This window comes from Hyalella azteca, unplaced genomic scaffold, assembly GCF_000764305.2.
Source record: "Hyalella azteca isolate HAZT.00-mixed unplaced genomic scaffold, Hazt_2.0.2 contig8867, whole genome shotgun sequence".
Classification (NCBI taxonomy): domain Eukaryota; kingdom Metazoa; phylum Arthropoda; class Malacostraca; order Amphipoda; family Hyalellidae; genus Hyalella; species Hyalella azteca.
In genome coordinates this window covers 3336-18665 of record NW_025938950.1, presented here as the reverse complement: position 1 = coordinate 18665, position 15330 = coordinate 3336, and the positions used below count along the sequence as shown (strand labels likewise).

General features: G+C 38.8%; 1 protein-coding gene and 1 long non-coding RNA gene across 2 annotated transcripts; both read right to left on the bottom strand.

Annotated features, from left to right (window-relative positions):
• Window positions 1-5733: 5733 nt before the first annotated feature.
• Window positions 5734-7763, bottom strand: LOC108671899. Its single transcript, XR_001930855.2, has 3 exons — window positions 7657-7763; window positions 6498-6603; window positions 5734-6297 (listed from the first exon to the last, which is right to left on the bottom strand). It is a non-coding gene; the product is annotated as an uncharacterized LOC108671899 (long non-coding RNA).
• Window positions 7764-8231: 468 nt separating this feature from the next.
• Window positions 8232-14704, bottom strand: LOC125178324 (the record flags this gene model as incomplete). Its single annotated transcript, XM_047881812.1, has 4 exons — window positions 8232-8506; window positions 13286-13421; window positions 13763-13817; window positions 14530-14704. Coding segments are annotated over 4 exons (641 nt in total), but the record flags the coding sequence as incomplete, so codon positions are not given.
• Between the last annotated feature and the right edge of the window lie 626 nt (window positions 14705-15330).

The following is a 15330-nucleotide window of genomic DNA, read 5'->3' as shown; positions in this document are numbered from 1 at the left end:
TTTTCGATGTTAATGTTTTGCGCTCAGGGACGCGATTGTTTAAACTAACTCAAAAGATGAAAAAAATGAGGCAACCGGTAACGTGCGAGAATAAGGCTTTGAAAAACTGCATTAAAAGATTATTGCAGTGGACAATAAAGATTACATTGACAATAACAAACCACGATCACAAACTCACTTAAATTAATTAGGAGAGCTGAGTACAGACTGAACGTAAGTTAAGTTGACACATGATAATTATGTAGTTAATAATTATATTATATAGAACCCACAGGCGAAGTCACGAATATAATGGACGAATGCAGACATTCACAATCTTATCATATCAGATCCCGAATCAAAAACAGAGAAAAAACATTAGAAGCGGGACAAATTTAAGAAAATTTACATAGCAAACTTAGTGTTGAGAATTGTGCGCAAAGTATAAAATGTAAGCAGAGAGAGACAAAATCTTTGCATAATATTTAGTGATGGGCAGAAGACGGAGTTTCTCGTGATCTGCGTAATTAATACGAGCATCAATTGTGAGCTCTACCGTAAAAAGCTAAACACTAAGACGGGACCGCGAGCTAAACCTGGTGATCAGTTGCACCAAAATCAAAGTGGACTGCTTCCGAAAAAAAAACATCAGAAAGAGATGAAAAATGGTGAAAGCTCCTAAAATGCAACCAGTGGAGAGCGAATGAAGGTGAAAATTTTTCTATACTATTAGAATAATAATAAAAAAACACTTTTGGATTGAGAAATCCAGTCCTCGATTCGGCGAAAGAAATTTTTTTTGTGGATTAAGATGACGAAACAATAACTTTTCTGACGCGACTATTGATCGGTACCTCATTCAATAAGTGAATCTGTCTCGGAAAAACAAGCTGAACAGAGCAAGTACCGAACGTTTGCAAAAAAATATACCTATATATATATATATAGTAAAAGATGGAGTGTTCGAAAAATTCAACTGACAAATCAGCGAACAATACTGCTATTCAAGATCCGGGATGCAAGAAACCAGGCGCTGACGGTAAACATTTGTGGTCTAAAACCGTAAACCGTACGCCGTGTATCGTTGAAAAAAACATCAGTAGAATATTAAAACCAAAAATAATCACTAAACAATATCGTTTTTAACTGAATTCGATATTATTCATACCAAGCTGCTGCTGCCACTGAGAATCGAAAATCATTAAGAATTGATTAAGTTGAAGATAAACCATTTTAAGCACCAGCGGTTGCGATATGGGGTATATTTTTAATAAGTTCTACTGAACTCATGACATATAAATGAGCGACAACAATAGTATCTCGGGTAGAAAGATTAATGACTTTATAGCTTCAAAGATTGGAATATATCTTATTGATGAACAATAGCGTTTCATCCGAAGATATTTTACAAGGGTATCGGTTCACGGGTTCATCACAAGGGTTCACGGGTATATCCCATAGCCGACAACAGAAAACTTTGAAAGTGACTTGCGAATTTTGTATTAGTTGATACCCTAGAGAATTTTAAAATATTTTCTGAAATAAAAAGTAAATAAAACTTAGAGATACTGACCAATGAGCTGTTACTACGACATGCTTGTTGGTCGCACGATGGAAATTTTTCCGCCTTAGAGATTTAATACACAATTGTTTTCAGCCGATTACACCGGAAACGTTTCCATTTAATTTTTCAACCAATCAATTAGTTCATAATTAATTAATCAACAAATAAATTAATACGCCTAAAGAACATTTCAAAATTTTAGCGATGCAAGTTGTATTAAATAAAAATTTTAGAATTTTACCGCTCACAACGAAATAAAAAAAAACATTAACAAATATACACTTAAATCGTAAATAATCTTAGTTATTTATCTGAGAAGCCGTAATTATGCTGCATTACCAAATTAACAGAACTAAAACTAAACTAAATAAAAATTCGTGTCTGTTGTTATAGTCATAAAAAACAATAAAATTAAACAGGATGTTTGCCAACGAAAATGGTTATACAGAGAAACTTGGTTGAAATGAGACACAAAGAAAAAATAAATTAGCCAATAAGTAAGATTACCTAATGAACACAAGCTCTTGAGGATCACATATGATAATGAGTTATTACTTCAAGTTATTACGTTTGAACATAATAGGACTTTACGGTTAAATAAATCCCCTAGGAGTCGACTTCCGTTATAGAAAACTACAACTTTTAAGAAAAAAAAATCGATATATAAACTTTTTTCAAAAAAATAGCAAAATATAAATTAAAAAAAGGTCATAATTCGGAGTATAGTGATACCTAACTGCAGTGACCTCCTTAAAATTGATCGTGGATCAGAAATGTGACTTTCTATCTACACAGAACTATGAGTATAGCGCAGGTTTTTAATAAGAGGTATATGATAATGGAATGTACAGCACGAGAAAGACATTAAGAGTGAAATGCCCGTAGCTATCAGACATTGGCATTACTTTTCGGAATTGTTTACAGTCACGTACAATCAGAAAATTATAGGCTTTTAGTTCGAATAGCGACACACGTTCTTACCCACATCATGAACAGAGAGCGGACGAATCACTACATACTGCTTTTTGCGGTGCCAAACTGGGTCAGGATGACCCACATAAGGGCAAAAAATGTTTAGCTATTTGGACAATTTACAAAATTTATCTGAGTTTATCTCTATTGTTTTAGTCTAACTACCAATCATTAGTCACGACGACACTCAGTCTGCGAAGTACAATTTTATTTTTTTGCGCGTTTCATAGCTACATGAAATTAGCCAGTATTTGAGAGCAGAAAAATGTTACTATCAATGAATGTTAGTTCAAAAATGTTACTGGTAAATCTGTCATCAATAATATCAATGTTACTTCAAAAATGTTACTGGTAAATCTGTCATTAATAATATCAATGTTACTTCAAAAATGTTACTTTTGAAGCGTAAAAGTTACGTGAAAACTATGTACAGAGTGTTGAATTTAATCAACCTTGGAATTTGTAAATCAATTTGAAACGATTTGTTCCATGGTAACGATTGAGAATCGAAAGAATAAGAAGGGAAGATATGAAAATGACGAACAAAGGCAGAAGTGGACAAGAGAAAGAGGTTAGAAATAAATTGAGAATCGATATAAAATAACTATGTACAAACTATTTACTCTGACATTAAGCTAGATAAATAATATAAATTATGCCACAAGGAGAATCTTGGGAAATTTTTTATTATTACAGCTAGGCTGATAGACGATATTTGGAATGGAAATATAGGCAACAAACATGGGATCTAAGTGTTTAGTTATTTGCTTTTGGTCGAAATTATACTTGGTAACGGAATGTTCATCGGAGAATTGCCCCGAATCCGAATACTATATTTAAAGCATGAACAACATTAAAAACTCTGTTGCTAACCCCGGGAAAAAAGAACAAAGATATATTTATAGGGATGATGGATTGAGACTTTCTGTTATTGAAGAATCGATGGCGTTTGATCTATTTATACTGTAATTAAGATGTTAATTTATAATATAAATATAAGTGGTGTTTAGTAACAAGCTTATTTTCGTGTGTTGACAAAGCATTTTTAGCTCAAAACTTCAGCCGCGATAATCAATGCTGATGGTAAATCTGTCATCATCGTCAGCTGATAGCCAGGCCTATAATCAAGAAAAAATTCATGCGAAGTCCTACCTAGACATAATGAGTGAGAGATTCTATTGTTATAGTCGATTTTTAGTAGAATCTTTTTACGCGAACAAAAATTTTTTGTGGTCAACGTCAATAGTGGTTATTGAACACTATTTGAAAGTGTTCAATAGTGTTCAATAGTGTTCAATCGTGTTCAATAGTGTTCAATAGTGAACGCGAATCCATACCTAAAAACGCTCAACCACCATTAACCACCTTCAATATATTTTAGATGATTTTTTAGAGATAATGTCTAACCGTCTTCAATACATTTTAGATAATTTTATAGAGATAATGTCTAACCGTCTTCAGTAATTTTTATAACATTTTCTACCGAGATAATTTTAATTGATTTGATTTTATTGAATGCGTAATCAGAGTTCCAACCCTGCGTATGTCAGCATCGAGATAAAGCGCCAAAGACAGCGTTCTGCACTCCAAACGCAAACATCGATACTTACACAACATAAAATATATTCTTGCTGACACATTCCTCTCAATAAGCGATTTCAAAAATAAAAACAACAGGTACAAAACTAGTAACTAAAAAATTATACGCAGATTATAAATCAACGACAGTATAAGCCAAACGAATTCACGTCCAATCCTTTCACATTCTTCAAAAAACATATATGACAAAATTTATTTTAAACTCAAGGTTTCGAAACACAAATTAATGCTGGAAACTTATGAAACATTGTGTATGTTCCTCTGAATAAACATCAACCTACTAAATAAAGCTCAATAAAATCTAAGCTAACAAGAACAACACTGTTCGATAATTCTCCATTCTGTCAAAGAGTCTAAAGTTCAAGTAGTAATTGCCATAATAATAACGATAATAATAATATTTTGCAATCATGGAAAGTTATCGCTGCTTGAAATTCACGAGACCATGAGAAACGTTTATCAAAATTATAAAGAACCGACCAGAGAAAGCATAGCACAAATTTAAGTAAAATTATTGATTCAAATTTAAGGAAAATGCATGGCTAATAAACATGAGACATAGCCATTGAAGAATGGCTGCTTCCGACGAAACAATCAGTAAAGTAGATCCAATACGTTTTGTTATATTACCTAAAGCAGGGCACTGTGTCAAATTACTCTTAAGTCCTTTATTCAATTAGAGAAACATTGATTTAAAAAATTCTTATTTTTGAATGACAATTTTCCTGTTTAAATTAAACAAACACGAAACAATGACAGTTGAAGTTGGCGTCATCTTAAGCAACTTATTAAAAACCTCACCTGAAGATTCACTCAAATGTTGATTTTCAGAAAAACCCACATCAACAACTAAATTTCATATCTTGTTAATAGAGAGAAGACGATGGTTATCGAGTTTCGTTATATCGTACAGCACGAGGCCCAACACACAGTCGGCAACCTCTCTCAGCTGGTCTACGGTTGTGGGGTGTAGTATGATGTGGTTTTGGTAGGTTGTGATTTTGGTATGTTGTGATTTTGGTATGTTGAGATTTTGACAAGTTTAAGCTAAGAATTTCTGTCATTCTAATAAAAGACTATACACAAGAGTTTGCCAGGGTGGTGGCAGATGTTATTGCTGCTCGATTATGCAACGATACTTCCCTTATACAAATGATTCAGCATTCGTAAAGTACACTCAGGCTCAAATTTCTGCAGTCAGAACCATAATTCTTGTAATGCAATTATTATGACTACACAGAATACACCTCTGCGTTTGTAAATAGTATTCAACAATTAGCTTTCACCCATATTTACATTAAATGGGGTGAATGGTCTTTAATAATTTATATTGACCGGAGTGCTAAGGTCCTAAAATGCTTCGTTGGCCGCGACTGTAGTCGGTTGAAGTCGAGACTGATATTGGCACGGAGAAAAATTATGAGGCAGTTTCGTTAATAATGAATGACTAAGAATATTTATCGTTTTTAATGACGTTCAGGGTCCAAGTTAGGCAAATTCCTTAGGCAATTAAATCAACGCACCTACACATGGAAAAACATGGTCGAGTGTGGCCAATTGAGAAGGTCAGAACTAAATAACAAAAAACTCTACGGGAACTTGAAAATCAAAATAATGTTATGCTTAACGATTTTTTCTCAAATAAACTTGATATTTTTTACCATTTCTGTTAGTAATTTTCCAGTTATGATTGTTAGACAAAAAAATTTTCTAAATTTCTCATGCGTGTGAAGCCCACGTAATTAACTCGTTTATCTGATCTAAGGCTTGTGCAGATCCGCAGTCCAAGTTTATCGAAGCTTGCTGCTGATCCAGTGGTGATCCAGTGGCAGATCCAGGGACAAATCCAGGGACAAAAGATCGCATCCAAAGATCATTGGTCACGGCTAGGTCAGGGTCTAGATCAGAATCTAGATCAAGGTCTAGATCAGGGTCTAGGTCAGAATCTATGTCAAGGTCAGGGTCTAGATCACGGTCTAGATCAGGGTCTAGATCACGGTCTAGATCATGGGCTAGATCAGAATCTAGGTCAAGGTCTAGGTCATGGTCTAGATCAGGGTCTAGGTCAGGGTCTAGATCACGGTCTAGGTCAGGGTCTAGATCCTTGGTTTAGAAGAGAAGACCTACGATGATCATGATGAGGATCTGTATGCTGAGCTTCAGCACCAGCAGCTTCGACTCCACTGCACAACGCGAGAAAATGATTCAGTGTAACCGCTTAATTAATTAAATTAATTTTAATTAACGAAAAAATAGGTCCAACTGGAAAGAATTCCTACAGAAACGATAATGGTTATAGATTGAAATCATGTTTTTCACAGTACCTGAACCATATTATAATTACTGTGAATGTTTATAGATTAAACTTATTTAATATAATTACCTATACCAAGATCAGGAGCAGTGGAGGACGTGGAGGCGTCGTAGTTAGGATTTACCAGCACGAAGGAGTCAGAGAACATCGTCACGTTCTCCAGCGCGGCCTTGCACTGCAACAACACGCACGGTCAAACTCCACCAGAAAATAATACTGATATTAACTGACCCGAAAAACACAGTGAATTTTATATCAATAAGTTATGGCACACTCAGAAAATAGATGCGTCATTTGTCCAAAAAGTAAAACACTTCGGTTACCGCAGCACAAGGCGAGCGTGAATGTAGCCGTGATACTCCCTTTGTGTCGGGCCCAACAATGTGAAGATGACAACCAAAAACTACAACTTTATTTGGACAATGTCTCACTCATCTCCTTGCGTAGCAAAAACAATAAAAGCTACCAGAGAATTTTATTTATGGAAAAAATGAAAAGAATAGTCTGAAGCTCTACGCTAAGTCTGAACGTAGCAGCAAATAAAACAGAAACTAAGATTGAAATTGAGTCAAGAAGGCAATATCAATAATGATTGAATAAAACTACGGAGAAAAGTAACAAAAACGAGCGAAGGTAAGATAGCGCGAGTGACACTGAAGATAATATAGTGTGTAAGAAAAAATAAGATTGAAGGTCAATGAATAGACAATTACTAAATAAGATTGGCTTAAAATAATTTAGCCAACTTATGAAATGAAAAATATAATAGGAAATCGCTTGGTGCAAAATTAAAAAATGCGATTAGAGGTAAATTGAAATTAGAAATGCGAGAAGTGGCCACGGTAGACACACTTTGGACTAGAGCTTACCTAGTGAACAGGGCGCGAAATGGAAGTAAGGGTAAGGGTCAAGGGTTAGGGTAATTGAGCGGCACAGTTGAGGGTAATAGAGATCGTAATGGTAATAGAGGGTACAGTTAAGCAGTAGAGTTGAGGGTAATAGAGATGGCGAAATTGAGGGTAATGTAGAGGGTAACGATATATATGAGTGTGAAGGCAAGAATAAGGTTGAGGGTAATGGAGAAGGTAAGGAGTGTGAGGGTAACAGTAAGGTCGAGGGTAGTGAATGAGGGTTATTGTAAAGGGTGAGGGTAACAGTAAAGTTGAGGATAAAGAGTGAAGGTAACACTTAAGTTGAGGGTAAAGGGTGAGGGTAACAGTAGCCCCACCTTGACCTCGAGTTTGCCGCGCTCGTAGTGTGAGGGCGCGAGGGTGAAAGTGAGGCCCGCGCGGGAGGTGATGAGGCCGTCGGGCCCTCGGGAGGTGCCCAGCTGCGTCACGCCCCCCGTCACCATCTGGAGGGAGGGGGGGCGTGAGGGGTGATGTGATTACAATGATATATTATAATAGTTTTATCTTTTTTATTAGCGTACGTATTACAGTGACATATTATAAAGGCTTAAATTTAATGAAAGTTTTATCTTTTAATTAGCGTACGTATTACAGTGACAAATTATAAAGGCTTAAATTTAATGAAAAACGTCATTGTGAGTAATTTTATTACCAAGACATCGAGGTTACGATGATATATTATAAGAGTTTTATCTTTTAATTAACGTATTACAGTGATATATGGTTATGGTTACAATTCATCGAAAGAGGTCATTGTGAGTTATTTTATTACCATGAATTCGAGGGCTACACATTCTTTATGAATGTGTCATTAGGAGAAATTAAATTATAATGATACATTTTGTATGACCTCAAATTAATATACGTCAGGATTGAGTTCTTACGTAGTTAGTCATCCTTGCGGTTCCACCCACCTTGCTGTTCCTGACCCACCTTGCGGTTCGTGACCCACCTTGCGGTTCGTGACCCACCTTGCGGTTCGTGACCCACCTTGCGGTTCGTGACCCACCTTGCGGTTCATGACCCAGGTGAGGTTGGTGGCGGGGTAGGAGGGCTGTGAGGTGCACTCTAGGGACACCTCAGAGCCCACCTGGGGGGGCGGGGGGGTCGTCCCACCGTCGGGGTCCGCGGCGGTCTCCTTGATGGTGGGGCCCGCGGTGGGCAGCACTGCGGAGGCGACACACGTTAAAATGTGTAAAGTTTAGAGATTATTCACAGTAATACGTCTGTATGGTGAAATTATTTACCCTAGGGTGAAACTATTTACCCTAGGGTGAAACTATTTACCATAAGGTGAAACTATCTAACCTAGGGTGAAACTATTTACCCTAGGGTGAAACTATTTACCCTAGGGTGAAATTATTTACCCTAGGGTTGAAACTATTTACCCTAGGGTGAAATGCGAGGGTGAAAGTGAGGCCCGCGCGGGAGGTGATGAGGCCGTCGGGCCCTCGGGAGGTGCCCAGCTGCGTCACGCCCCCCGTCACCATCTGGAGAGAGGGTGATGTGTTTATAATGATACATTATAAGAGTTTAAACTTGTAACTATCGTAATATAGTGATATTTTATTAAGGGGGTCGATTTAAAGAAAGGGGTCATTGTGAGTAACATCATTACCATGACATCGAGGGTTTCACATTCTTTATGAATATGGCAATACGAGAAATTCAGCAATAATGATACATTTTGTAATGCCTCAAATGAATATACATAAGGGTTGAGTTCCTACGTTTTCATCCTTCCAGTTTCCGACCCTGAACCTAACCGGTACCAAACCCTGAACCCAACCGGTTCATGGCCCTGAACCCAACCGGTTATAATCCCTGAACCCAACCGGTTCATGGCCCTGAACCTAAAAGGTTCCTGACCCTGAACCCAACCGGTTCTTGACCATGAACCCACACGGTTCCTGACCCTGAACCCACCTTGCGGTTCCTGACCCTGAACCCACCTTGCGGTTCCTGACCCTGAATCCACCTTGCGGTTACTGAGCGTGAGCCCCTTTTGCGGTTCGTGACCCACCTTGCGGTTCGCGACCCACCTTGCGGTTCCCAACCCACCTTCGATTCCTGACCCACCTTGCGGTTCGTGACCCACCTTGCGGTTCGTGGCCCACCTTGCGGTTCGTGACCCACCTTGCGGTTCGTGACCCACCTTGCTGTTCCTGACCAACCTTGCGGTTCATGACCCACCTTGCGGTTCCTGACCCAGGTGAGGTTGGTGGCGGGGTAGGAGGGCTGTGAGGTGCACTCTAGGGACACCTCCGAGCCCACCTGGGGGGGCGGGGGGGTCGTCCCACCGTCGGGGTCCACGGTGGTCTCCTTGATGGTGGGGCCAGCGGTGGGCAGCACTGCGGAGGCGACATACGTTAGAATGTGTCATAATATAATATTTATAATATGTCACACGTTATAATATGTAAAGTTTAAAGATTATTCTGAGTAATACGTCTATATATAGTGAAATACCCTAGGGGGAACTATTTATCCTAGGGTGAAATTATTTACCTTAGGGGAAAATTATTTACCTCAGCGTAATTTTATTCATCCTAGGGTAATATTGTTTACCCTAGGGTAAAATTATATACCCTAGGGCAAAATAATTATCTTGTGGTAAAATTTCACCCTATAACTCTGTTGTATAATGGGAACAAAAATGCGTTGCATCGAACTATTGATGCAATTTATAGTGAGAGCTTTAGCAGCAAAACACGTTAAGTGGAACACGATGATATGTCTCGTCAAGCTATTCCCTGCATAGGACATTGTCCAAACACACAACGAAACATCAATATTGCCAAATTCCCACCTTAATCACATACCAGTGTAAACTCTTTCTTACTACCACCCTAACACAGAGACCCCAACCACATGTACCAATTAAAACCAACATGTACCAACAAGCTCACTCACCCCCGAGAGTGAGGTCAAAAGTCTTGTTATCCCACTCACTCACCCCCGACAGTGAGGTCAAAAGTCTTGTTGTCCCACTCACTTACCCCGACAGTAAGGTCAAAAGTCTTGTTGTCCCACTCACTCACCCCCGACAGTGAGGTCAAAAGTCTTGTTTGTCTATTTAGATACTTTGTTCAATATCTATCACTAATATTCATAGTAATAATAATACCAATAGGTTCAAACTCAGAATATTTAGATACTTTGTTCAATATCTATCACTAATACTCATAGTAATAATAATACCGATAGGTTCAAACTCAAAAACTCACAATGCGCCCATGATGAGGTGACCGACATTAATGATTAATCATTAAGATTGACCGACATTAATGAGTTTCGTCATCCATATTAAGTACAAACGTGGAAAAAATATGCTCAATGAAAAATAACGTTTCAAGAGAAACTTCGTACCGTCAACCGGGGCTACTCGGGACACTCATTTTTTGCTTCTGGCACCTTACGAATAGCATATGGAACTTTTTGAAGATGCCATTCGATAGCCCTCGCAAAGAGCTATAAAATGAGCCTAAACTTGTATATGAAATGTTTCATGGTAAGAAGTTATTAACAAAAAACGCTCAAAACCGTCCCGAGTAGCCCCGGTTGACGGTATCCTTTTTTCTTCTTCAACACCAGTAGTCATAAAAGAACCACGAACGTTTTTTGTTAAAGTTGACAGAAAATCTCTTTGCAAACACAATTTTTACAAGGAAATGTTGAATAAATTTGTATATTAGCACTCACGTCAACGATGATAGGGGACTTGTCTTTGCTGTGGCCGCCGTGCACAGGACTGAAACTGTAGAAAAAATTGTCATTGTTACCGACCTTCATTTGTGATTACTTAATTATTTAATTAGTCCAGAGCGCTGGTTACACTTCAGTTAATCGTTCACTTCTTCAAAATTAAAACTTTAGCAATGAACTCAATTTAGAACCTAATTTAATAACTGGTTATTTTATTAACTGGTTATTTTATTATAACTTTTATTAAATTGAGCAATAACTCAATTTAATAAAGACTCTTAATTATTTTGACTAAATTAAACTAAAACAAAACCCACCTGAAAAAGCCCTCAATATTCAACTGCCAGCTGTGAATAATTTCGTCACTAAATTCCCCTGAAAAAACTCTTGCTACCAGCATAGAAGTCTCATTTATCTTCACAAAATAAAACTAAAACTAAACACACTTGAAAAAACTCTCGCTATTCAATAATTTCGTCACTAAATTCCCCTGACAAAACTCATGCTATACCAGCATAAAAGTTTCACTTATCTTCACAAATTAACCTAGAACTAGACACACCTGAAAAAACCCTCAATATTCAACTAAAAATTTATTAAGACTTTGAAGACATGTATCTCCAAGGATTTCGATCGTAAACCCTAATGCCTTTTAACAGCCAGCATTGAATAATTTCATTGCAAATTCCCCTGAAAAACTCATGCTACCAGCATATAAGATCTTCACAAATTAAACTAAAACTAAACATAACTGAAAAAGCCTTTGCTATTCAATAATTTCGTCACTAAATTCCCCTGACAAAACCCATGCTACCAGCATATAAGTCTCATTTATTTTCACAAAATAAAATTAAAACAAAACATACCTGAAGAAGTTCTCGTCATTGAAGAGCCACTCGACGTTGAAGAGATGACACCTGCCCATGTCGTAGACACACGTCAGGCTGTAGGAATGACCGCGCTCTACGAACTGAGGGCCTTCGATGCGTAGCACAGAGAATCCTTGTCTGTCCTTTAGGATACGATCCTGGCCTGTAGCACCTGTAACCGACAACCGTTAATGTGTTATACTTGCTAATAATATAATTGTAAACTAATTTTACTGATCATCATTAAGTGAGAGATCTCGATGCATACAACGGAGAAACCTGGCATCCCCTTTAGGACGCGCTCCTGGCCTGTAGCACCTGCAACCGTTAATGCGTTACTTGCTAATAATATAACTAACTAATATTATTAATCACCATTTAGTGAGAGATCTCGATGCGTAGCATAGAAAATCCTTAATTGTCTGTCCTTCAGGATAAGATCCTGGCCTGAAGCACCTGCAACCGTTAATGTGTTATACTTGTTGATAATATAACTGTAACTAATTATACCTACTAATCATTTAGTGAGAGATCTCGATGCGCACTACAGAGAAACCTAGCATCTCCTTCTGGTTGCGTTCCTGGACGTCTGACCGTACGAACGGCTGTGCGTGCGATGTACACCGCTACCGTACGAACGGCTGTGCGTGCGATGTCCACCGCTACTGTACGAACGGCTGTGCGTGCGATGTCCACCGCTACTGTACGAACGGCTGTGCGTGCGATGTCCACCGCTACCGTACGAACGGCTGTACGTGCGATGTCCACCGCTACCGTACGAACGGCTGTACGTACGATGTCCACTGATACCGTACGAACAGCTGTACGTGCGATGTCCACTGCTCCCGTACGAACGGCTGGACGTGCGATGTCCACCGCTACCGTACGAACAGCTGTACGTGCGATATCCACTGCTACCGTACGAACGGCTGTACGTACGATGTCCACTGCTACTGTACGAACGGCTGTACGTGCGATATCCACTGTTACCGTACGAACGGCTGTGCGTGCGATGTCCACCGCTCCCGTACGAACGTCTGTGCGTACGATGTCCACCGCTACCGTACGAACGTCTGTGCGTGCGATGTCCACCGCTACCGTACGAACGTCTGTGCGTGCGATGTCCACTGCTACCGTACGAACGTCTGTGCGTGCGATGTCCACTGCTACCGTACGAAAAGCTGTATACGTGCGATGTCCACTGCTACCGTACGAACGGCTGTGCGTGCAATGTCCACCGCTACTGTACGAACGTCTGTACGTGCGATGTCCACTGCTACCTACCCCCGACGGTGAGGTCAAAAGTCTTGTTGTCATCCTCTCACTTACCCCCGACGGTGAGGTCAAAAGTCTTGTTGTCCCTCACACTCACCCCCGACGGTGAGGTCAAAAGTCTTGTTATCAATGTAGTACTCTTCCTCCTGCGTGGTCACCGTGCATTTGTACGTGCCGCTGTCACGGAACCGGGCCGTCGGGATCACCACCGTAGTGCTGTTCGACTGGTCCAGCTGAAACACAAGTTTATTTAGATACATTCTTCAATATATATCACTAATACTCATAATAATAATAATACCATTATAATCTCAGAAACTCACAATGCGCCCATGAAGCTTTGACCAACATTACTGAATATCGTTATCCATATAAAGTACAAACATGGGAAAAATAAGCTCAATGAAAAATACACGTTTCCAGAGAAATTTAGTATCCTATTCTCACTTCAACACCAGCATTCATAAAACAACAAAAAAACAACGACCGTTCTTTGTTAAAGTTGAAAGAAAATCTCTCTGAAAACAAAATTTTTACAAGGAAATGTTGCATACATTTATATATTAGCACTCACATCGACGATGATAGGGGCCTTGTCTTTGCTGTGGCCTCCATGCACAGGACTGAAGCTGTGAAAAAAATTAGTCATTATTACCGTGATTTGTGATTAATTAATTATTTAATTGCTCCTGAGCACTGGTTACACTTCAAATAAACGATCACCCCTACAAAATTTCAACTTTAGAAACGAACTCATCTTAGAATTTAATTTAATAACTCAATTTAATAGAAGACGAATAATTATTTTGACTGAATTTTAAGCCAAAACTAAACACACATGAAAAGGCTCTCAATATTCAACTGCAAGCATTAAATAATTTCGTCACTAAATTCCCCTGAAAAAGAAAACTCTTGCTACCAACATAGAAGTCTCAATTATCTTCACAAAATAAAACTAAAACTAAACACACTTGAAAAAGCTCTCGCTATTCAATAATTTCATCACTAAATTCTCCTAAAAAAACTCTTGCTACCAGCACACAAGTCCCATTTATCTTCACAAAATTAACTCACCTGAAAAAGCCTTCGCTATTCAATAATTTCATCACTAAATTCCCATTGAAAAAACTCTTGCTACCAGCATAGAAGTCCCATTTATTTTCACAAAATAAAGCTAAAACTAAACTCACCATAAGAAGTTCTCGACATTTAACTGCCAGCATTGAATAACTTCGTCACTAAATTCCCATGAAAAAATCCCTTGCTACCAGCATAAAAGTCTCATTTATATTCACAAAATAAAAATTTCTTTTCACAAAATAAAGCTAAAACTAAACTCACCTAAAAAAGTTTTCATCATTGAAGAGCCACTCGACGTTGAAGAGATGACACCTGCCCATGTCGTAGACACACGTGAGGCTGTAGGCGTGACCGCGCTCTACGAAGTGAGGACCTTCGATGCGTAACACAGAGAACCCTTGTCTGTCCTTTAGGATACGATCCTGGCCTGTAGCACCTGCAATCGTTAATGTGTTACTTGCTAATGATATAAATAAAAACTAATTTTACTAATCATCATAGTGAGAGATCTCGATGCATACAACGGAGAAACCTGGCATCCCCTTTAGGACGCGCTCCTGGCCTGTAGCACCTGCAACCGTTAATGCGTTACTTGCTAATAATATAACTAACTAATATTATTAATCACCATTTAGTGAGAGATCTCGATGCGTAGCATAGAAAATCCTTAATTGTCTGTCCTTCAGGATAAGATCCTGGCCTGAAGCACCTGCAACCGTTAATGTGTTATACTTGTTGATAATATAACTGTAACTAATTATACCTACTAATCATTTAGTGAGAGATCTCGATGCGCACTACAGAGAAACCTAGCATCTCCTTCTGGTTGCGTTCCTGGACGTCTGACCGTACGAACGGCTGTGCGTGCGATGTACACCGCTACCGTACGAACGGCTGTGCGTGCGATGTCCACCGCTACTGTACGAACGGCTGTGCGTGCGATGTCCACCGCTACTGTACGAACGGCTGTTTCAATAAAAACTAACAGGGACAGGTTGGGCCTCTCATTGTAATGCCCTATCGGACGCTCAACACTTGTACTCATTTGCATAAATTAATTAT